We start from the raw sequence: 23238 nt of genomic DNA on the forward strand, positions 1-23238 counted from the left end.
TGCCTTTTGCAATAGGTGGTTCAGTGCAAAAATCCAACTGCAGCCCTTGCAGTACCAAACACTGAAATTCTTTTTCTTTATTGGAAAAGACCTGGACGTCTTTTCATTTGGAAATTGGCTTTTGTATCAAATACTAAACATTTTATTGTGTACTTTGTAGGTGTGAGACTTGTAACTAAAATAAATGAAAATTCAAAATTCTTACTATTCTTACAGCTGTGTTAATGTTCTCTTTAACACATTAAAGAGAAGCTGAAGATATTGTCAGGTTTAGCTTCAAGTTAGAGGAAAGTGTATTTGGGTGGGGATTACATGACCAAGCGTAATGGTCAGTTTCAAATAACTTAGCTAGATTCCACTTATGACTAATTCATTTTATTTTTTATAAGCGTTAAACTTAGTTGTCCGGTTGATTCTGAGGATGACAGTCCAACAGCATTCACAGAACAGTAATTAAGAGCACCCTCTTGTGGTCATTATCACAGATGTTAATTTACTCTTTTATGGTAAGCTGTTAATGTATCTGCTTTGTCATGCCAACACTGTGCCCAGACAGTTTATTTAAAAATGCACATGGAGGTGCTGTACGTTATTCATGTTATACCCGCCTAACAGGCACAACTGCAAGGTTTTATCTCGCTTAGTCACCAAAAATTCTATGCAATTGATAAAAATATTTTAACACTTCATGCAGCTTAAGGCTGCCATTTTCAAAATTGGCAAGGAAACCTTCAGGTAGGATACAAAAAATGACAGAGCAGTAAGTCTGGCCTCCATACCAGAGAACTTAGCACAAACTATTACAGAGGATGGAATTAATGTACAGCTGCATAAAGCTCTGTTGAGACAAAAGCAATGTGGCTACTGTAAAAGTGAGTAATTTTTTACATTTTTTACAGATCTGTTTCACTTCTCTGCAGCAATGATGAAACATGAAGACTTCCCATTTAACCACAGCTTTTCTTAAGATTCCTAAGTATAGCATTTACTAGAATAGAGAAATTAGTATCTGGTAGTCATTAAACATAAAACACCATCAGAACACAAGTAGTAGGGGGAAATGTATGGGTGACTTATGGCAGCTTCAGTCAAATTAGCTTTAGTTAGGCTATATGAGAGTTACAGCATGAGAAACTGTCAAAGTTAAGAGACAGTTGGATCGAGTCTTTACAAAAGCAGATTAGGAAGAATATCTTGAGTGCCAAGTAGTCAGCAAGCATGCTTTGTCTGCATTTAATTTCCAAACACACCCCCTAGACATGTACCACAGCACAAGAATTTGCCATATCATATTAGTTTCACACTGATCTAAATTTAATCATCATACTGCATGATCAAGTCAGTAACTAAAACTTGTTATCCGCTACCATGAGAGCATACTACTTACCAGATGGGCCCTTTGGGATTTGCCACGTAAACGTGTGAGTCAAGAGAACCAATGTCCCGTATGAGGAAATTTGCAGCCAGGATTCTCCCTGAGTTAGGACCATTTTATGTTGTATACAAGATTACTGCAGTGTAATTACTGTAATTCTGAGCAAACGCTTTGGGAAAAGTAAGAAGTAGCACTGTGAAGTCAGTTAGTGGAATGATGACACAAAAAAGGAAAGTATTCAGATTATCAGGGTATTAGGGAAAAAACTGAGGTTGTACAACACAGCACTAAAATGTCCTAGAACGCCACTTCTATGGACAACAGCAGGGACAGTCTCAGGAAATTAGGACATTGGTTATAAAGTATTCCAGTACTTTTGAATGTACCATGAGAAATTACATAGTTCAGAGAAGAGATGGAGTGGCTAGTGCAGATAAAGAGTCCAAGTCCAGGGATTTTTGAGGTGATTTGTACAGGCACTTTCAGACTTCAGTGGGACTCCGAGGTAGAAGTTAATGAATGTGTGAGATGACGCTGGGACTTCACCAACTCTGCTTTTTTTGCTTTCTCAGAAAAGAAAAGAAAAAAAAAAGGTGAAACTCATGAAAATATTTCAAACATAATTTAGGAAAATGCGCAACATTCAGAACCACAACCCCCACCTCCCCCCAAACTGGAAAAACAAGAAATGAAAAAATGGGGCTTGAGGAAGATCCAAACTTTGACAGATCAAATTCAAGCTGGTTGAGTTTAACCATGCAGACACACCCTAGAGAGACAGAGCACATGCAGACTCATGAGAGAGTAACACATCCCACCTGGCATTGGACTGTACCAGTGGTGCATCAGCTGCAGTGGCTGGCAGGTGAGTGTGTCAGATCTCAGTCAGGGAACAGTCAAGTGCTAGACAGGATGCTTTCCTAGACAGGTGAGGATACTTTCACTTGATGGTGAACAGTTTAATTGCCTCCAGATTCAGAGGGGATGTTGAAAACTGGGACCTGTTGACCACTGTTGTGAAGTAAACCCTGGCTGAGCAAAAAGCAAGGAAGTGCAGTCTCTTGCAACAAAAGTGCCGTGTCACTAGATCACTAACTAGATTGAAAATCACTAACTAGATCCTAAATCTGGTCAGAAAGAGAAAAAAGACTTTTTTTTTCCCCCCTCTCATTTATTTTTCTTCACAAAGAACTTCCCAAGCTATGAGCAATATGTGGACATATCACGCTCTTCCAAAAAAAAAAAAAAAAAAAAGTACTATCGAATGGCAAAGCTCAGTGTACCTATGCTACAAAGAAAGCAAATTCTGAAAGAGAGCAAACCAATCTCAAAAATAAAAGGGAGTATCTGGTTTTACCTTGCTGCTGCTACGCAAAAGTTTGACTTCAACAGCTTAGCCAGAAACATTTGGATGAAGGGGAAGTAACGCAGGAATGTAACAAACGTCTCAAAGGGGCATCAGCAATTTTTTTTATTTTACTTCACTTATGAACACTTTCAAATTAATCACAGGTACTAAAACCTTTGGAATCTATTTTTCCCTGTTCCAAAAGAGAAATCAGTTAATGTCACATGTTAAATTGTTGTGGTCAGTGTTCTTCTTTCTGGAAAGGCAAAGCCAAGCTTTCCCGTGGTGGGGGGGAGGAGGGGAAGCAAAAATAAGACAAGAAAATCAATTCACTGAAGAAATCTAGGTAGCAAGTGAAGACCCTGATCAGAAACTATTTTCTGGTCATGTTGAGAGGATGCATCAGGATTATGTTCAATATTCAAATTCTGTAGATGGCTCAGTCCCTCAGAAGCACCTCCCACTGGTCCTGCATTCCTAGGGGGCTTAAGCCACATGCTGACTCTGTATTTCTCTCACAGGGAGGTTGGTGTGAACCTAAAATGCATGGTCCAGTCATTAGGATCAATTCCACATTCTCCTTCTCCTTTTGTGCTTCAGCAGCCTGAACTGGTCACAGGCCTAGTGGTGCATATGGACAACACTGTGAGATGCACTTATCATATGTTTGCAGCTAACATTAGGGAAACAAATTGGAAAGAGAGATCTGATCAAACCTGTGGACAATGGCATCAAAATGTTTTGTAGAGATTTGCAAGGACCAGAAGAGACTTATCTTGCTTAAATCCTGGTAACTGGGATATGATTTTCTTGCTACGTGAGACTTTGTCAGCCGTTTTATGGTTCTCCCTTCCAGCTACTCTCACAAGGAACAAGTCAGGCTGCCTTGGAAGCTATAGTAAAAAAATAAATCTCTTTATGGTATAGCTTAAAAAAAAAAAAAGTATAATACACTGAATGATATAAAGCAGAAATTTGAAGAATTTCTTCTTACATACTTAACTTTCCCATCTCCTTAAATACTTCAGGAAGGCCAGAATTTTACACTTTCCTCCAGAACACTCAGTCTTTCACCTTCAATACAGCTAGAGTTCATGTCTTGGGGATTAATATAACAGATGATGTACCTATTTTCTGTCTCACAAATGCTCGACATCCTCTAAATAAAAAGACAAAGTGACAAAAGCCTTGGGCAAAGTTTCTGAATGTTTCTAGTTGCTACAGGAAAGTTCTTGCATGGATTAAGTAACTGTCCAGATAGGAATACTGAGAGGGAGAATAAATGTGCCAATATATAGGTTCCTTTTACGTGATATGTGAATATTCCTACACATGATAAGCCTTGCATATTTGGAAAAAAGGCCCCAAAACCTGAATAGTTCGACTTTATTACAGTTGAGACAGGTCTTCGAAGCCCATTTCTGGTGGGGCAAGAATAATCCCAGTACCTTAGTTTCAGAAAAAAGGAAGTATTTTCCTCCAGTGGTTTTATGCTTTGTATTGAAGATACCAAATCGTCAAGGCTGCCATGCCACAGTTACAGAACTTGTTTGCTGTTTGGACATGGTTTCCCACTCTTTGTGTGCACGAAAGAGAAAGATGAGTCTTTTCTGGTAAAATACTGAAAGAGGATTTCTCTTTCTGGATTGCCAGTCAACCACAAAAGTGTGTAGCCAGCTTTGTAGCAATCTCTGAAACGGTAAAAAGCAGCACTTTCTCATCATGCCTTGACACTTTCCTGTTCACAGATATGAAACCAGTGGTTTTTATTGATATTAAAAGCAAATATATTAAAGTCCTATTCAGTAAAGAGAATAAAACAGAAAAGTCACATACAAGGCTAGCAAATAAAAGATATTTACACTTTAATTTCACATTTTGTCATCTCCTGTAAGGAGAAAATGATAACAAACTTGCATTAAGATCTCCTGTCAGAGAAGAATGCCGATTTTTGTCTCTAAACATTTGCACTTTGGTTCTTGCCTACCTGTTCTTTTCAGATCTGTTGCTCAGGCATTCAACACTTTACGTGTTTACCCCATTATCTGTCTGTTCAACCAAGATTACATACATCAATTGGGGTACAATAAATGGAGCATGAAGACAGGTCACATTACTAAGAAAATCCCCTCCTACAGGTAGTGAGCAAAGGAGAAAATCTCATGGAGATATGACAAACTTAATTTACTCTGCATGTCCCATTCTGTCCAACAGGATGATTCACTGTGTATTTCCTGATCCTCGAGCTACAGCATAGGTGAATTCAGAGAGAGAACATACAAATCCAAGCAGGTGCACTGTCTGGTTTTAACAAGTTCACTCCGTTTTTCATAGGTCACGTGCTTCTTTTTCACCAAGAAGCCAGCAATACTTCTCCATTTATTTATTTAAGTAACGTAAGAAATGGGTGTATGAAACCAAAACTCTGATGAGAATAAAATCACAAAGGGCATGGTAGTTTTTTGTCTTACATCCCTAAGGACACAATTGAACTGTTCTCTCCCATTCAAAAAGCATTTGAAATCACTGGACAAAATCCAATGCCTTAGTCATGCTAAGAGGCAGCGGCCCAACAGCCTGTGTGTATTAGCTGGTCAGTTGCTGGCTACTGAATTCAAGTGTGGCTAAAACTGATGCTATCACCTGAACCACCAAACAAAGGGAGAGGGAGAGGGGGGAGGGGGTAAAGAGATTTTTCTTCATAGCTGCTCCTTCCAAAGAAAAAGTCATAGAAAAGTAAGACCGTTAGGTCTGCTCCTCGTGGAACAAATGTTTTCAACTGAGGAAGGACAAAAAGATGGTTTGGTTGTGGGTATGCAACTACAATGCAACTGTATGCATATTGCTAGTAAGACTTTGTGGACACAGAGATATAAGTGTATCGTGAGGCAAAACAGAAATAGGTAGCCCAGCAGTTGCTCTATAATACTCTGAGTACAGATGAACATTGAGTCTGGTTTGAAAGAACCCCATCACACAGGTTTAATGTTATTATGTGGCTCCAGGTGTTTCAGCGTGATCCTCCATGAACACAGAGGAAGAGGTGCATTGCCTCGGATGAAGAACTCATTCAGTCCAACATCCTGTTTCCACCACAGGCCACAGGCCAACGTCAAAGGAAGAGGAAAAGCAAGGCAAACACATGATATCTTCTCTGCAGCACTCCCACAGCTTCCAACTGCTTTTAGCTCTGGGAATTTCCTGAGTGTGAGGGGGTGTTCATTCATTAACTCTCAACACAGCCTCTTCCTAATACTTGTCCAATCTTCCCTGCACTGCACCCCAGAGAAACACCCAGTACCCAACGTGCCATTCAGAAATACACTGCAGGAAGAACATCTCCTCTTGTTTATTTAAGGCCTGGCTCCCATTATCACAAATCTGGTGGTTTGTACTCAAAAAGTCAGTCACCATCCACCCTCTCCAACTTACTTAGGATGTAACAGGCCTCAGGTATCCTCCCTCTTGAGAGAGAATGCCAATCCTACTCAATTGTCGCTTTCAAGGGACACAAAGTCAGACAGCTAAGCATCCTTGTTATTCTTTTCCAGTTCCAACATTTTCTTTCTAAAAAGCAGGAAACCCAGCGGGAAACAGTGTTCATCATGCAAACTCAGCACAGATTTCTGGACTGCCATAAATATGGTCCTTCTTTTGTTCTCTGTCCCTTTCCTTAAAATGTGCTTTTTTCCAAACACCAAGCTGATGTTCATGCAGGCCATACATACTTAAAGTCTCGCTCCTGGGTGGCAGCAACCATTTTAGGTATTCCGGTCTTTTACGTGAAGTTAGGACTAGGTTTCTGTGCACACATCATCTTGCACTTACCTACCCTGTATTTAATCTATTTTTTACTGCTTAATCACCCTCAGTTCTTTACAAATGACCCTCCATCCTGCTAACTTAAAAAAGTTTTGCAGAGTCAGCAAACTTCTCATCTTGCTGCTCGCTGTTTCCTCCATGGGAGTGATGAATTGTGAAGCACTGCTTAGCTGCCTCCTTGTGCTCGACTACTCACTGGTGCTGGTCTCTGGCTATGAAATAATGCATGTCTATGCTTGCCAATTAACAGTCTACCTTCTAATATATGGCTACCAGCAGCCAAGCAATACTTGGTATTACTTGGCATACAGCACCCGAAAAACTGCATAAAACACAGATACCATTATGATTATTAACTCATGTGCACCTGTTAAGCCACGTGTGCTCAATATTAAGCATGAGTATTATTGCATGACCAGAGCAGTGCATATGAAATAGTTTGTAACGCCTTGCTAATACATAACTATTAGTTTTATTACCTTCTCACGACCATGAAAATTAGGAGCGCTGTATTTGATTCATTCTGATCAGAAGCAGAGCTGGGGAGAATATTCTGCTTTGATTGTCCAGTCAGACTGATCCTGTGAAAAAGAAAAAATCTCAAACAAACCTCTAGTATATGTTTCTAAAACAGTTTCACTTAATAAAGCACTAACTGCACTGCACAGATAGTTGCAGCCCACAGCCAATTTTATTCGAATGCCTTGCTTCTGAATTTGTTTTTGTTTATGTATTCTGATTTCCTTTTAATCCTAATTCCAGTTTTGTTGCATAACAACAATGTCCTTCTGCCCTTAAAAACCCTTCCACAGGGTCTCATACTTGGCTTTGCTTTAATGCAGTTTTAGTTTGTGAATGATACAGAACTATTTGTTACCCCACAAGCACAACTCAAAAGTTCACTCCTCCCTAAATGTCTGCTCCTACAAAGCAAGGAAAAAGAAACTGACACCAGAATAATACAAGGAACACAAGCATATGCGTGTTTGCTTTTCGAGCAAACAATTGCATTTCCAAGTCATCTAGTAAACACTTTTCTTGAATCTTCTTTTATTTCACTTATTTCTAACGTATTTATTAATCTGTTTGTAACTCCACTGTCACTAAGTAAGTCCAAAGGAGGGAGTGACGAGGTTGGAGAAATGTATGCTCATACTGTATAATTGCATAAGCCACTTCCTGTAGGCTGGGGTAATGATTTGCATTTTCATCTATTAAATACCTTGTGTTCTAGATCCTTCTCTCTGACTGTGAAAGGTATTTGGACATCTCCATTGTGGCACTTTTCCAACTTTATACAAACACTGGAAAGCAATCTTGCTGAAAGCAGACGGTTTAGTATGACTTGGCTATTAATTTTTAAGGAAGAGGTTGTGTGATCTGCGACAAGAGAAGTATTTTAATTGATGGGAGGAACTACATACCACCCGTGCAAGTATTAGAACCACTTAAAATGTCTTCATCTGCATTTCTGTACATATATGTAAATATATAAAAATTTCCCAGAAGCAGGATATTCTTTTCACAGCGTTCACAGCACACTCTGCTGGCTGTTGTCGAAAGTTAATGCCAAGCGAGGACGACATGCTAAAAGGAAATAAAATGTTTCAGGACACGGGAGAAACCCAGTACATGCAGGTAATTACCGGGCGTTTGAACGGAGAGGAACAGGGGAGGTATTCCGGGAGCAGCAGGGAAAGGCTGGCAGGAAACTAGTTTAGTTTCGCGGAAGAGAGAGAGACCTCTGTGGGGGAAGGGGAGGGAGGCTTCTCCCTGCGCTGTGAGGTCATCCCGATCCAGCATGGAGGCAGGGACCACGCATCTGTGCCAGTGCCTCCATTTCCGTTCCTTCAAGGACAGGGCAGGCGCTGCCTGACGGGCGGGCGAGGATCACTGGCTGCTCGGCATTAAGTGGCTTTACAAGAAGGTGGCTCAGAGCCACATTTGCATGACAAAGCCATTTGCGCGCCCCTCGTCTATAGGGAAGGCTGCAGCCTCCATTTATCCTGCGCCGAACACGCGCGACCATGAAAGGCAGGGACGGGGATTTCGGTCGGAAAGCTCTCTTTCCCGGTGCCGAGCGAGGCTGGGATCACCGGGGGCTGCGAACAGCGGGAGCACAAACGGGGACAGGGATCCAGCAGTTTTCTGGGCAGAAAACGTGGCCGGGGCCGTTTCCGGCCGGGTACCAGCCCTGCGCAGGGCTGTGGCGGGGCCGGGCCGGGCCGGGCGGACAAAAGGGGCATTGCTGGGTGACGCTGCTGAGGAATTCCTGCCGGGCGGGGCGGGATTTATGGCTTTTTTTTTTTTTTTTTTTCCACGGGGCCGCTCGGGCCCGAGGCGGGGGACGGTGCGGAAAGCGCAGGGTCATCATCTACTCCCCTCCCCCAGTCCCCCGCCCCCCCGTCCCGTCGGTCCGCCATGCCGGTCCCAATCCTGACCCCGATCCCGATCCGGATCCCGGGGCCGGTCCCGCCGCCCCCCCCCGCTCCGATTCCGGGCCCCCCCCCCGGCCCCGCGCGCGCCCCTCGCCCCCCCCGCGCGCCACGCGGGCCGCGTGCCCCGCCCCGCCGCCGAGCAGCGCGCGCGCCCCCCCCTCCCCTCCCCCCACGCGCGCCCTCCCGGCGCGCCCCGCGCGGCGGCGGCGGGGCGGGGCCCCCGCCCTGGCGGCGCGCGGGGAGGGGGCGGGGCGGCGGCTCCGCGCCTGCGCGGGCGGCCTCGCCCCTTCGGTGGCCACCCCCGCCCCTCGCCCTGCGCAGGCGCAGTGCGGCGGCGGCTCGGCGAGGGGAAGGGCGAGAGCGGCAGCCGGAGCGGGGGGGACCGCGGGGCTCCGCCGCTCCCGCCGCCGCCGCCATGGCGGGCGCGGCCCCGGCCCCGCACCGCGACCAGGACCACGACCAGGACGCTTCGGCGGCGGCGGGCGAGCGGCCGCACCTCTCGGCGGCGGCACTGGCGAAGATTGAGCGGAACCGGCAGCGGGCGCTGGCACTGCGGCAGGCGCGGCTGGCGGCCCGGCCCTACCCTGCCGCAGGTCGGATGGCGGCGGCGGCGGAACGGGCGAGTCCCCGCGCCCCTTTTTCTCTTTTTTTCAGGGGGGATTTCGGGAGGGGAAAGGCAGGGGAGGGGTGAGGGTGGGGGGGGGCGCCGCTGTGCTTGAGGCGGCGGGGGCGGCGTGGTGGTGGTGGGGGGGGGGCGGCGGGAAGAAGGAGGAGAAGAAGAAGAAGAAGAAGGTGGTGGTGGTGGGGGGGAGAATCCGCCGCCGCGGCGCGCGAGGGCCCCCCCTCCCCCCCACACGTGTGGGGGAGGGGGGGGGCCCTCGCACGCGCGCGCTCTCCGCGCGGCCCCCCGCCTCGCGCGCGCGGCGCGGCGGGGGCGGCCGCGCGCGCCCCCTGGCGGCGGCGGCGGCGGCGCTTTAACGCAGCGCCCGCCTCGTTTGTGCTCCCGCAGGCGGCGGCGGCGCGCGGGCGCGGGCCCTCCCCAAGGTCGTGGACACGGGAGGGGGATTCTTCCTGGAACAGGAGGAGGAGGACGAGGAGAAGAAGGAAGAGGCCGGCGAGAGGATCGTGCACACACCCGGTAATAAAAAAAAAAAAAAAAAAAAAAAAATTAAAAAAGAGCCTGTAGGGAGCGGCGGGCGTTTGGCGGGGGAGGCGGCGGGAGGAGGCGTCGCCACCGCGTGCGCGGGGCTGGCGGGGGAGGGCAGGAAGGCGCGGGGGCGACAGTGAGCCGGCTCCGGCCGCGCCAGCAGGGCGGGATGGATGGATGGGCGCCCTTTTTTTTTTTTTTTTTCCCGGGCTTTTTTACCTTCCTTTCTTACCGTCTTTTCTTTCTTTTTTTTTTTTTTTTTAGTTTTTCCCTTTTTTTTTTTTTTTCCCTTTCTTCCTCTTTTACACGTTTTTCTGGATGTGCTCGATTAGTGGCGCGTCCGATTCTTTTCAGCATTAAATCGGCTATAGCATTAAATCGGCTCGGTAATTAAAAATGAAGAATTTTAAGCCGCGGAAGTGGGACACAGCCAGTGCCCTTGGGTATAGCACGTTTTTAATTTTTTTTTTCCTCCTATAAACGGGGAAATTAGAATTAGAGTTAGAATTTTTAGACCGACGTTACAGTAAACCTGCGCGGCTTCGTCGGTTCTGGGAATTTTGGGGTTGATGTGGTTTGTGCCAAAACCGGAGCGCTGCTGCAGTGCCAGCTTTTATCGTTATAAAACGTGCTGGCGCCAAGTTACCGATCGTTCGGTGGAGAATTTCAGCACGTTGCCTTGCGATATTCTCCCCCCCAAAAAAGCAAACGGAGAAGTAAGGGTCCCAAAATAGATCCACTTTCTTCTCTGGGATTGTCTTTGTCTTGCTTTGTTCTGCTTGAATCAGCTGCGGGGCTGTTGGTGCAGTGTATCTCTTTGTTAGAAATGAGCACCAGCTTTCATTAGCAGTGTAAACAATTAGCAGCCCTGCTTCTTTTGATGGGCTAACGTTTAACAATAAATTAAAGTAGATCTGGGATGCCTTTGCACGGGGGGGGTATTTTTTGCTGTGTAATTCATAACGTCATTGTCTTAATAAAATGTCTTCGTGTTCGGGAGCACTGCCTTAAATGATGGAATGTGATGTAAGAGGATGAAATGACTGTGTGAAGTACTGAGCATCCGGCTGTCGCTAGTAGGACGGAATTTACATAAAATGTCGACTTTGCTGGATCAGATCTGCTATAAATGCAAACGCAATTAAAATGTATGGTGCTGCATGTCAACCATTAATCTTCTGCTTCAGGTGTTCTTAAAATTCCACAGCACTGCCTTACTTTTGGATCTCAAAACTGTATGGAAATGTGAATTTTTTGCTAGAACTCCAATGTTACCGTTGAAAGAATGTTCCTTATAGCTGTTGTTCTGTGAATCGGTGTTTCTTGGTGTCCCGTGGAACATAAAGCAGATGGTGATGACGCTGGAGGTGATCCGCCCGTTGAGGATGCGCCCAGAAGTGATGGCTGGCGCTGAGATGAGTCTGGGCTTGGAGCAGTGCTGAGAGGGCTTGGGGAGAGGATTGTAGTGGAGCTCCATCCCCATTCCACTCCTAGCAGCTCTCTGGCCATCCACCTCCGTTTCTGCCAGCTGGAACGGACAAGAACCTTGCCAACTGCCCCAGGCCTCCACTGAACACATTTAGGGAGAGGCAGGTGTGGCTGAGCTAGGAAAAAAACTGGAGCAGGGCTGAGAGAAGTACAATGCCAGCGCAGCTCCTGTAGTTTCCTGCTCTAGCCACCCTCTTTAAAATGCATCCCTTTCTTTGCTTCCTCGTGTTCTTACCCGCGTGTCCTCTATGAATGAGGACATATTTTTGGGAGGGTCAGAACAGAGGAAGTGGAAGGAGGGGATATAAAGTACTTAGTGGGGAAATGGAATTTTTTTTTTTTTTTTAACAATGGCTAAGTTTAAAACAAATGTGTGCATTTGAATGTTGAAATCAAGTTCTTAAAACTGAACTCCCGAACAAGAACAGAAACGTACCGGCAGAGATGGGATTGTATGGTAACAGGTTTAAATTTGTACTGTATCATTCTGGAAAACTTATTAGAGTGAAACTAGTCTGTAAAATGCTATAATGTGAATTTTAGTAAAATTGCCTGTAATACCAATTCTAGATGCTTGTTTTTATCATTGTAGTCCCTTTAAAAAATATTTTTTTCCATTAGCACCCGTACTAGAATTTGACTATCTCATCTGTGGAGACTGTGGCAAAGAATTCATGGACTCCTACCTTATGCAGCACTTTGATTGGGCAACATGTGATAATTGCAGGTATTACCAATAATCAGGAGAGAGAAGCACTATTTTACATAAAAAGATTTCTGGCCATAATTCAGTGAGTTACGGTCATTCTGTTTATTAAAAAGGCTGTCATCAAAAGAGACATTTCAGTAACTTAGATAAAAAAAGTAAAGTTGACTGATGCCCTGTGTATTTTCCATTATGGAATTAAATCACAGCAGTGTCTTGTAAGCCTGCCTTAGGATAGGGGACATCAGTGGCTTTTCATACGACATGTCATAGGAACAGCTGGTGCGTTTGTCAGTGTGAAAAGTTATGTCGGGCTGCACACTACAGCCAGTTGAAAATCTGATGGAAGTAAGTACCTGCTCTCAAGTAAAACATGGATTAGGAGGAGCATGTTTGTGGTCCTAGTGATTTAACCTGAGTGGAGTTGGTACTTAGTCAGCATGAGCAGGCTGGGAGCACAGCAGCCAAAGGGCAGGGCCCCTATGCGAGGTTACTGGTTGGCCTGCAGGGTAAGCAGAAGTTCGACCTTGAGCGGAAGGTAGTCTCTGTGCTCTTATCTTTAACACAGAAAATGCTCCAAAGGCCATCAAGATAACCAGGGCAATGAAACCAACTGCAGCAGTGAGCCATCCATGTGTGTAAGAGTGAATTGGGTGAATGAAAAAAAAAAATTGCAGCTTGGAGTTGGTTCTGGGAGCCAACCCCTTTACTGCAGGGAGTGGTTGGGTGTGTGCACATGGTGTAGACAGTTCACAGGCGTTGCAGGCGAAGTGGTGTCTCTGGAAGTTGCAGCATAAAGGACAGGACTTAAAGCCTTGGGAGTAGTTTTCCTTCCGTCTTAAGTTCCTGCAGCTGAACAGCTGAACACTAGAGTCTCCTTGGTGAAGTAGCTGTTACTGTGAACTTTGAATTCTAGTAAAGGTACGTTTACAGCAGTACTTCCTTGATGACCGTTGTTAGCACTTAGCGTTTGGCAGCTCAAGCAATTCAAGTTGCACTTCAGTCAGGATTGCGTAAAAGTAATTTTTTCCATGAACTCATAAATGCTGCTGTGGTTACAATTTTTCATTATCTGTCTGGTAAAAGCTACGATCTTTTAAGGTCTCTCTGTTATGGTTCCTCTGCCTACTGTCTTGCATTATAGAAACAAGTGCTCTGTGTTGCTGATCAGTTTCTAGGATCTAGAAGCATATGGAGTGTGTATATTCTCAGGTGATCTGTATCACATTACACATTCTTTCTCTCTTGACCATGTGTCAGGCTGATACTTATACTTTTGTCCTCTTGGATTGCGTCTGGGTTAGGGGAATACCTAAAATTTTACGTTTCATACTAATTTTACGTTTCAGTTACTCCCTCTAGTAAGAAAGTTGAGCCTTTCTAGAAGAGCAGGCTTCTCAGCCTGTGTTTGCTCAAATGGGATAATTTTTAAACAGTTTCAGTAAAGCTAGTCTGGAGTTTAGCTAGACTGTCAGAATCCAAAGTTATTTGCATGCATAAACCAGAGGGGATTAGGGCTACCTGTATTTCAGGAATGTTGAAAGGGATGGGGACTTAGATGTTAATAACCTGTGGTTTTAGGGTGTAGCTTTCTCATCATTATTTTACATCTTACAGAGATGTTGAAGATAAACATAAGCTTATAACAAGGACAGAAGCAAAAGAAGAGTATCTCCTTAAAGACTGTGACTTAGACAAGAGGGAACCGGTGCTCAGATTCATTGTGAAGAAAAACCCTCATAATTCACGATGGGGTGAAATGAAACTTTATTTAAAACTGCAGGTATAGAAACTTACTGGATTTTAGACCTCTTTTTGCTTTGTACAACTTTGGTAGCCAAAGTGGTGTTACTTGGTACCTGAATGATTTTGTGAAAGCTGTGTGTTATGCATAGCTTGTTAGAGTTAGATGGTTGTGGTCCAGATTTTTGAAAATGTCTGTGTTTGAGAGCATTTTGAAAATCCTCATGGAGCGCAGCTTCAGTGGGTTGCACAATTCCAAGTCGTGAAGCACGTGGCCTTTCGGTGCCACTCTGAAGTGCATGGGGCAGCTGCTGCTCCCCTTGTAGCTGTGTTCACAGCTCTGCCCTCAGAGGCAGCAGGAAAAGCAAGTGGATTTTTGGATTTTCCAGGACTCGTCATTGCTTGTTTGCTGCTTTTATAGGAATGCAATTGCTTTAGTGAAATATGTGCTAAATTAGAGCTGGGTTTAACTTTATCATCAGTCCTGCCTAACCAGGGAGGTCCCAGGTTACATCCAGCTGACACTAAAAATCAGTGTTGCCTCTTCTTGTGGAAGGAATGCAGTATTTTGTTGGTCAAGAGCAGAGGCAGAAGAAGATTGGGTTGGCAATTTGCAAATCAGTTTACTTTTATCATTTCGGGGGGAAAAAAGACATTTATGTCCATCCTGTAGGTAATCAAGCGTTCACTTGAAGTGTGGGGTAGCGAAGACGCATTGCAAGAAGCAAAGGAGCTCCGCCGTGACAGCAGAGAGAAGATGAAACAGAAAAAGTTTGATAAGAAGGTTAAAGGTAAAGGGTTAAAGTTATATACTGCAGTACCTGAGATTAAGTACAGTTTTGTTTGAATCTGTGTCTGTATCTGATTAAGGTACTGAGAAAGTCTTCAGGGTGGCAAAATGGAGTTTTTCAAGAACTAGATGAGACTAGAGCAGTCTGGTGTGAGCTCATAGCTGACTATTTTGGGCAGAGGGTTGGACTGTAGGATTGAGACCCCTTCCAACCTGAATTACGCTATTGTCCTGTGGACGTGATGTGACAAATCAGTTATGATGGTTCATTTTGATGTCCTTCTAATTTTTTGGTATGACCCAGAATGTGCCATGGATTGTTCCTGTTTCTTTTGACTTGTGGAGGACATAGGTTTTTATGGCATTTCTGTCATAGATAGGCCCTTGGGTGGAGTGACTGTAAATGAGAGTAGAAAATGTCTTTTCCCAGCAGTGCTCACTTCATTCCCCACCGCTGTCTTTACTGCACATTATCCTTGGGTTTTTTCCTGAGAACTTAGTATTTAGGAGAGTATTTGATGGGTGGAACTTTTCTTTGTGACCTGTAGCATCCCTGTTTCCCTTTGGGTCCACACTTGTGGGGGCAGAAAGCTCCAGCTGGGTGTACTGGTGTTGTCTGGAGGAGGCAGAACTTGAGGCTGCCTCCATAACCCCTCTGGGCCATTGGTGTTCTGTGCACAGACGCACTGGCAGCAGGCTGTAGCCAAGGTGCCAGAGTTCAGTGCAAGTACAGGCCTTAACGTGACAAAGTTTGCAGTCTGAATGGCTTGGCTCGAAATGTGACCACGTTTTACTCTTCAGTATGCTTGCCGCTCGCTTGCAACATCCGGAAGATATCTTGGGCTCTGCTGCCAGCCTGTGCGCTCTGGAGAACCTGCAGATTTCACTGCAGATGCTGCAGAGGCAACTCATATTATTGGGCATAAAGCTTAGAGAATGCCAAGTCATTTGGGAGGCTCACTGTGACCTGAATGAAAATGACTCTCTCTTGGTCATGTAAAATAAATGAGGTGTTCTATAAAAACTTTTCCTTTGCATTTCACCAACCGCTTTTGGATACCTTTGAATGGCTTCTTGTAAAAAGGCAGTGAGCAACACGTCCTTAGTCCAGATGGAAAATCTTTGCCTGTGAGATCCTATGCCAGTGTAGTTCTTAGCCTTTAAAAGAGCAGACAAGGTGAGGATTGCCAGGCAAGTCAGAGCTTGTTCTTGCAAGAGCAGATACTTGCCCAAAATTTATGGAAGACAGGCAGCAAGCGTTTTGTCATCTGTAGGCCTCAGAAAGGTGGTTAGCTTGAGTTTTATTAAACATTATTTAAGATTTATTAAAATCCTAACATTTTCTTGTATATCTGTTTAGAACTGCGCCGAGCTGTGAGGAGTAGTTTGTGGAAGAAAGAAGCTACTATCCATGAACACGAGTATGGACCAGAAGAAAACATAGATGAAGACACATATAAAAAGACATGCACTGTATGTGGCCATGAATTAACTTACGAGAAGATGTAGCGTTAATCTGGGCTTTGGGGGTTTTTTTGGTGTTTGGTTTTTTTTGTTTGTTTTGTTTTTAATGGTATTTTGTATTAAAGTCAAATAAATGCTAATTATGACCAAGCTGTTGCCAAATTCTGTAAAGAGTTACATTTTTCAGTTGTAAGAAGCGCTGTACAGAACAGTAAGCTTTGGCTTTTAAGCTAGATCTTAGGGTAGAATATAACACATTTGCAACAGTTCAAAAATTGGTATCTGCTAGGCCAAAAGATAAGTTTGTATCATTGTATTTGATATGCTGATGAAATGAAGGTGAACATTCCACTGCTGGTTTGCTCCTGTCAGAGGAGGAAGACTCCATGCTCCGTATTTTGTCCTGACTTGTCTGTTTTTTCAGTTACTGGTCATGGGTGGGCAGAGGACAGTGAGCTGATAAAGCAGCACTTATGGTGGCTGGAGGCTGTTGAGGCAGGTTCTCCTTTAGCTTGGAGACACAACTCCATGAAGGAGAATTCTCTCTCAAAAGAAAGCTGCCTGCTCTTGGGGAGGTTCTGAAACGTGTCTACCATATTTCACGGGGAGAGTCCCTAAGTATATCCTCTACTTCTTTTTTTCTTTTTCCCAACTTTCAGACCAGAGAGCAAGGCAAGGATAAATACCTGTCCTCAGGGGCAAGGGGGGGAAGGAAGTACCATTCCAAGGTAGAGCTCTCTAAGTGCACCTGAATGACGTTTGCTTTCAGTAGAGGGTGGATTTTCTTGGATTTACTTCCAAGTTCAAATCTTCATTCTTGCAGCTGTTGAGGAATGCATGTGAAAGTGGCTGAAGGGCAGGAACATGTTCTAGGTAGTGGCTCTACATTTTTTAACCATGGTAAATATGGTGGATCTCAGGGAAAACCAATTGTTTGTATAATTGTACTTATTGTGTTATTTTATTAAATTGTTATTCTGATTTATAATCTCTCTTTTGAGTTGAGTTCATTTCCCCTGCTGGTTTACCTTTAAACCAGCACAGTCCCATACCAGGAGTGCTGCAATGATGGTTATAAGCTCTTCAGAAGGGACAGACAGGGAAGGAGAGGGGTGGCATGGCTCTGTACTTCAGGGAGTGTTTTGACTGCAGAGCTCAAAGACAGTGATGGTAAGGTTGGGTGCCTATGGATAAGGATGAGGGGGAAGGCTAACAAGGCAGACATCCTGGTAGGAGTCTGTTATAGACCACCCAACCAGGATGAAGAGGCAGATGAAGTATTTTAGAAGGAGCTGGCTGACATTTTGTGATTGCTAACCTTGGTTTTGTGGGAGACACTTAACTTGTGGTACGTCTGCTGGTGAGGAGGCAGTCTAGGAGGTTCCTGGAGTGTGTGGAAGATATCTTCCTGATGGTAAGCAACTTGTCCTGATTCCTGCCAGGACAAGGTTCATTTTTGCAGTATCCAGGAGGGGCATGACCAGGACCTGGACAACACCTCAGTCCATACACAGGGGGACAGGGGGTGGGCGGAAGGGGGTCCTTTCCAGGTGGGATAACACCGTGTTCCTCATGGTGAGCACTCGTGGGGGAATCGCTCGTCTCTCTTGCACACTCTTACTGGCGTGTTACTGTTCCTTTCAGTTGCTGTTGCTGGTTCCAGTAAATTGTTCTTATCTCAGCCTGTGATCTTCACCTTTTGTGACTCCAGTTCTCCTCTCCATCCCACTGCAGGGGGAGGGGGAAATGAGTGAGCTGTGCATGCTTTGGAGTGTTTCAGTGGGAACACAATTGGGGAACATCATTCCTAAACCACAACATGAGCCTACCAGTGGTGCCCCGCTAGACGTGCTCTTTAGGAACAGAGAAGGGCTGGTGGCAGATGTGATGGTCAAAGGCCATCTTGGCCACAAGGACCATGAAATGATAGTTTTTGGTAAATTAAGGAAGGGAATCAACAAAACCTCTACCTTGGACTTCTGGAGAGTGGATTTTGACCTATTCTGGACACTGGTTTTCCTTTGGAAAACAGTCCTTAATAACAAAAGGGTCCAGGAAGACTTGATATCCTTTAGGTAGGCTCTCCCTCTGTGCTGAAAGATGAGTTGTGGAAGAAGACAGGCCTGGCTGAACAGGGAGCTTTCGCTGGAACTCAGGGGAAATAAAAGAGCTTATGACCTTTGGAAAAAGGGGCAGAGAAGGAAGAGTACAAGGATGTTGTTGGGCCATGTAAAGAGAAAATTAGGTGAAAGTTCAGCTAGAACTCAATCTGGGCACCACTGTGAAATATAATAAAAAGTGGTTTTATTACAACAAAAGGACGGTCAAGGAAAATCTCCATCTTTTATTGAATGCAGGGGGGAACATGGTCACCAAGGATGAGGAAAAGGCTGAGGTACTTAATGGCTTCTTTGCCTCAGTCTAAGGAGAAAGACCAGTTATCCTCAGGGCCACCAGCCCCCTGAGCTGATAGACCCAGGTGGGGAACAGAATAGACACCCTGCAATCCAGAAGGAAGTAGTGACCTGCTGTGGCACTTAAGACACTCACAAGTCTCTGGGAGAGGACAGGATTTACCTGAGGGTATTGAGGGAGTTGGCAGAAGAGCTCGTCAAGCCACTTTCCATCATTTGTCATCAGTCCTGCCTAACCGGGGAGGTCCCAGACGACTGGAGGTTGGCCAGTGTGATGCCTATCCACAAGAAGGGCTGGAATGAGGATCTGGGGAATTACAGGCCTGTCAGCCTGATCTTGGTGACTACTGGCAAGTTTATGGAACAGATCATCTTGAGTGGACAACCAAGGGATCAGGTCCAGCCAGCACAGATTAGGAAATGCAGGTCCTGACTGACCAACCTGATCTCCTTTTACACCAAGTGACTCGCCTGGTGGATGAGGGAAAGGCTGTGGATGTGGTCTACCTGGACGTTTAGGTTGGACATCAGGAGGAATTCTTAAACATTGGAATGGGCTGCCCAGGGAGGTGCTGGAGGCACCTGGAGCTGTTTAAGAAAAGACTGGACGTCAAGCTGACAAGCTGGTCATAGGTTGGACTTGATGACCTCAGAGGTCTTTTCCAACCTAATTGATTCTGTGATTCTGTTAGAGGAGGAGACAAGGTGTCTGGGAAGGGCGGATGATGGTTCCAGTAACAGGTCTTTACTTCCCCAGTGCTTCGTTTGCAGCTCCCCAGTAACCTGCCTTCCCGCTAAGCACAGAAGGCCTTTGGGGCCTTGCAAGGCCTAGGAAAGTGGTATGAGGGGTTGGCTGGAGGGCAGATCCCAGCAGGGCTTTTGGAGGTAGTCCTCCATGTCATGGTTTCGTTACCCAGTGTTGTCTTGGGTCCCTAAACTCCTCTCCAGGGCAGCTGGGAGGTGTGCACTGGCTGCTGAATAACCTGTGGGCACGCTGCAGCAGCCCTCCCCTCAACAAGCACCACCAGTCCACACCTTCCTGACCTCCTGTAGCAGCACCTCCCCCTGCCAGAGCACAGGAGGTGGCAAGAGGGAGGGAGAATGTCTGTGTAGCACCCCCTTGCACCTAGCAGCACATATGTTTGCCTCACATGGCTGTGCAGGTGGGGCAGCGTGTCAGACCAGCCTCAGCACAAGGAGGTGAAGGCTTGTGTGTTAGTCAGGATACCAGCACAAGTGCTGGGACAAAACTCCTCCAAACCCCACTGCATTTAACACCAGCATAACCCAGCGTGAGTGCTTTGTTTCAGTGCCCCCCAAAACAGACAGGACAAACACCCTCAGTAGCAACCTGCTTCACCTTCATTTATTTTTGTCTTTAATTGTGCATTTTTTTCCAACCACACCACATTTCTACAGCATCTTTACACTACCCGCCACCACATGCTTCAGGCAGTTCCAAGTCAGGTGTACACCATTAGACCTTAAAGAGGGTGAAGGTGTCCAACAGGCTCAAGAAATGTAATCAAAGCCCGTGGTCAAACCTTGGCATGATTGGAAATTAAATCAATTTCAAAAGACATTCCTATTTGGTTTTATAACATACAATTACACTCAAGCATTTGCAACTGTATCCCCAGCATCAGTATTTGTCAAGGCTCAAAGAAAGTTACAGGTTTGCAAGTTCTAACTGCATTACAGTTTAACAGAAGTCACATTTATAGTCAAAACCCCCACCATTAATTAATATCAGAACTCTGATACTGACCCAAGCCAGTGAAAAAACTATTAAAATCCAATTAAAACTTCTAAAGTATTAAATGTTTCTTAAAAAAAAAAAAAAACAACAACCAACAAAAACTCCTATTTGATTACTCAAGAACATTAACAGAGAAAGATCTGAAGCACAAGTCCGTGCATGACTGACAAAACTCTTGCATAAAGCAAATTTACAACAAATAACAGTATACTCTGAAAGAATGGAGGGATCAGTCAAGTCAGAAAGGGCAAGCAGAAAAAGCAGAAGTAACAGATCTAAGTCTATGAGGATATATTTGATTGCTACAGGCCACACAAACTTATGTCAACAGTCAAAACAGAAAATTCTGGTTTTTACCCTCCTTGCTGCATCAGGAGGTCATTGGTCAATGCAATGAAATGCATTTCTAGGCATAATACTTGAAATAATAATTTGTACAGGAACAAAATTACTCAAAGCCTGTAATTTTCTAAGCTAAACCTAAAATAGCACTGGGTACGGAGTTCTTCTAAACGATCATCTGCAAAATGAAGAGACCATAAACAGGTTGGAAACACTGCACACTGACGGCAGCTCCTTTGCCATTCACCACTGACACAGACCACTCTGGTTTGGCCTTTAAGTACGTAGTGTTACCTGCATAACTCAACGCTAAAGGCTACTCTACTTTCAGGTTGTGTTCTCCCACTCTAAGTCTCCTGTAACATATCACTTAATTCAGCATTAAAATGCTTTCTCAAGACATGGGAGCAATGTGCTGCTGTCACATATTAAAGCGAGGGAGGCAGACGCAGCCACCGCAAAGCAGTTGTTACCAAGCCAGATGAGGCGGGAGCACTCTCTTCACCCACTGTCACTAACCAGAAAGATTTCTGACGTCCCTGCAGGCCTGCAGGTCCAGCCCAGTGCAAATGTGACAGCCAACTAGTTACTGGCTGAAAGAAAAAAAACAAGCCCAACACTGCATTGTCCTCTTCCCAGCATCTGGGGCTGGAGTTCCCAAAATCCAGGTAAGGCTTGCAGCATGGAAGTCAGAAGTTTGTTTCACTCCAACTGTCTATCAGTGAATACTGCTACCAGGAGCAGTTCATTACTTTTTGACCACACTGAAAAAAGGATTGCATTTTTCAGAAGTGGTCCATGAAGCTTATCTACTGTTTATAGATACTGTAATAAGACACTAGACAATACATTTTAAAAACAAAATTCAATTGAATTACATGTTCTTTTAAACTGTGAAAATCTATCTGGCTTCATAATAAACAAATCCATAAGCTACTTTGAAAATGTGTTTCATGTGCCCAAAGTTAAGACAGTCTTCCTATGCCATACTAGAGGATTTACTACACGGGTCACTGAGAAGGTGCATTCCCTTTCCTACTGACAAAACACTATGAACTGTTCTTCATTTCTGCAATTCCTTTGACCTTAAGGGATAGGCAGAGGTTAAAAATTCTGTTGTTTGGGATTGTTTTTTTCCTGTTGTTCTGAGTTTGGAATTTTTTTTTGGGAGTGGTACAGGGGTTGTGTCTCATTTTTATATAGGCAAGAGGGGAGAAACAAAATGACTATCATGAAGCGAAGAGTCATACTAAATTAAAAGACAATAAAAAGAATTCATACATTACTTCACAAATATCCCCTATAGATCATATCTTTTAAGGCTTATGATGCTTACACAGTTCGTTGTTTGTTTAGAGTACTCTATTGTTTTATATAGGAGCACATGAAAGCCAGTTTTACTCAAAAAATTCTTCCATCCCCATGTTATGTTTTGCCATTAAAAAAAAAAAAATTAAAATTCATAAGTCCTGCAGACAAGACTCTGTCCATGAACAATCCCTCAGGCCTGCAGAGCGCAGAACTGCTGAAACACAGCCAGTATATGGTGGTCCAGTTCAGCTGTAAACAGGAGGTTCTCTAGGGTCACCATGTACTGCTGGATTATCTGGTGGTGCTGGCAGATAAAAAAAAAACAAAACACAAAAATAAGACACATACCTTTACTGTTTTCCTTTATATTTGTATAAGAATAAACAGAGAAGTCAAGACACGTAAGAATCACAAGCCAAATATTTTCATCCCAATTGTTTAGCACATCTCATTTCCACAACACAGCATAACCCAGAGCCACTACCAACCGCTAGAACACAGCCAGGAATGAAATCCTGCCTTGAACAGCACTGTGCTCCCTCCAATTCCCACATCCTGAGCTCTGTGCAGGGCACAGGTGTTGTGTCACTGCAAGGACCTCAGAGAATCATGGTATTTTCTTTCCTCTGAAGACACATCTACTGCCAGGGAAGGGTTTATCCCAATGGAGAATTATATCCCCCCTCCCATTCTTCAACGTATCTTGTGCTCACACAGGAACAGCTTCCTGTATCTAATCACTTTCATCCAGCCACCTGTGCTTGTTAACTGATTTAATACAGAGCCAAGCATTCAGAAATTTTATTTTTAATAAATGTTTATGCACCTTATTAAAAGGAATCCTGCAATAGTTTTATCCACTCATCTAAAATACATCTATTTTAGCATTCTTGTCCGTTCACAACTTTGCCCTTGCTATAAACGCACAGCTAAGCGGAACTCGGTGAAATTCATAATCACATCTTGAAATATTTCTGCAGTGTGCTTTCGGTCAGGGAATTAATCAAGGATCAGTCACTCCACCGGACTGTGGCAGAGGTTTGCCCAGAGCCAGCGCTACGACCGGGCCGCACACCAGCCTTCAGAGAAGA

The 23238-nt window shown here is 44.7% G+C and overlaps 2 protein-coding genes and 1 long non-coding RNA gene across 3 annotated transcripts in view; 1 reads left to right on the top strand and 2 right to left on the bottom strand.

The window, feature by feature from the left end:
- LOC116780599 overlaps positions 1–9039 on the bottom strand; it is a 33436-nt gene extending 24397 nt beyond the window's left edge. Inside the window, exons 1-2 of the long non-coding RNA XR_004354529.1 lie at positions 7768–9039; positions 7025–7126 (exon numbers count right to left, since the gene is read on the bottom strand). This is a non-coding gene — a long non-coding RNA (uncharacterized LOC116780599). The remainder of the gene's footprint in view (positions 1–7024; positions 7127–7767) is intronic.
- Positions 9040–9314: 275 nt separating this feature from the next.
- On the top strand, positions 9315–16492 carry XPA (XPA, DNA damage recognition and repair factor). Its single transcript, XM_032675795.1, has 6 exons — positions 9315–9576; positions 9993–10121; positions 12240–12345; positions 13942–14107; positions 14741–14858; positions 16218–16492. The coding sequence occupies exons 1-6, from the start codon at positions 9399–9401 to the stop codon at positions 16364–16366; spliced, it is 846 nt and encodes a 281-aa protein (XP_032531686.1). The 5' UTR covers positions 9315–9398; the 3' UTR covers positions 16367–16492.
- A 3583-nt stretch (positions 16493–20075) lies between these two features.
- Positions 20076–23238, bottom strand: part of NCBP1 (nuclear cap binding protein subunit 1) — a 31514-nt gene continuing 28351 nt past the window's right edge. Inside the window, exon 23 of the mRNA XM_032676332.1 lies at positions 20076–22451. Within this exon, the coding sequence (XP_032532223.1) occupies positions 22338–22451 (114 nt within the window). The 3' untranslated portion in view covers positions 20076–22337. The remainder of the gene's footprint in view (positions 22452–23238) is intronic.

Source organism: Chiroxiphia lanceolata, chromosome Z (genome assembly GCF_009829145.1).
Source record: "Chiroxiphia lanceolata isolate bChiLan1 chromosome Z, bChiLan1.pri, whole genome shotgun sequence".
NCBI classification, from domain to species: Eukaryota; Metazoa; Chordata; class Aves; order Passeriformes; family Pipridae; genus Chiroxiphia; species Chiroxiphia lanceolata.

Coding starts and splice junctions, on each gene's coding strand:
- XPA (XM_032675795.1), top strand. CDS start 9,399: ATGGCGGGCGCGGCCCCGGCCCCGCACCGCGACCAGGACCACGACCAG. Junction 9,577..9,992: donor CCGGCCCTACCCTGCCGCAG/GTCGGATGGCGG, acceptor GTGCTCCCGCAG/GCGGCGGCGGCGCGCGGGCG. Junction 14,108..14,740: donor AACTTTATTTAAAACTGCAG/GTATAGAAACTT, acceptor TCCATCCTGTAG/GTAATCAAGCGTTCACTTGA.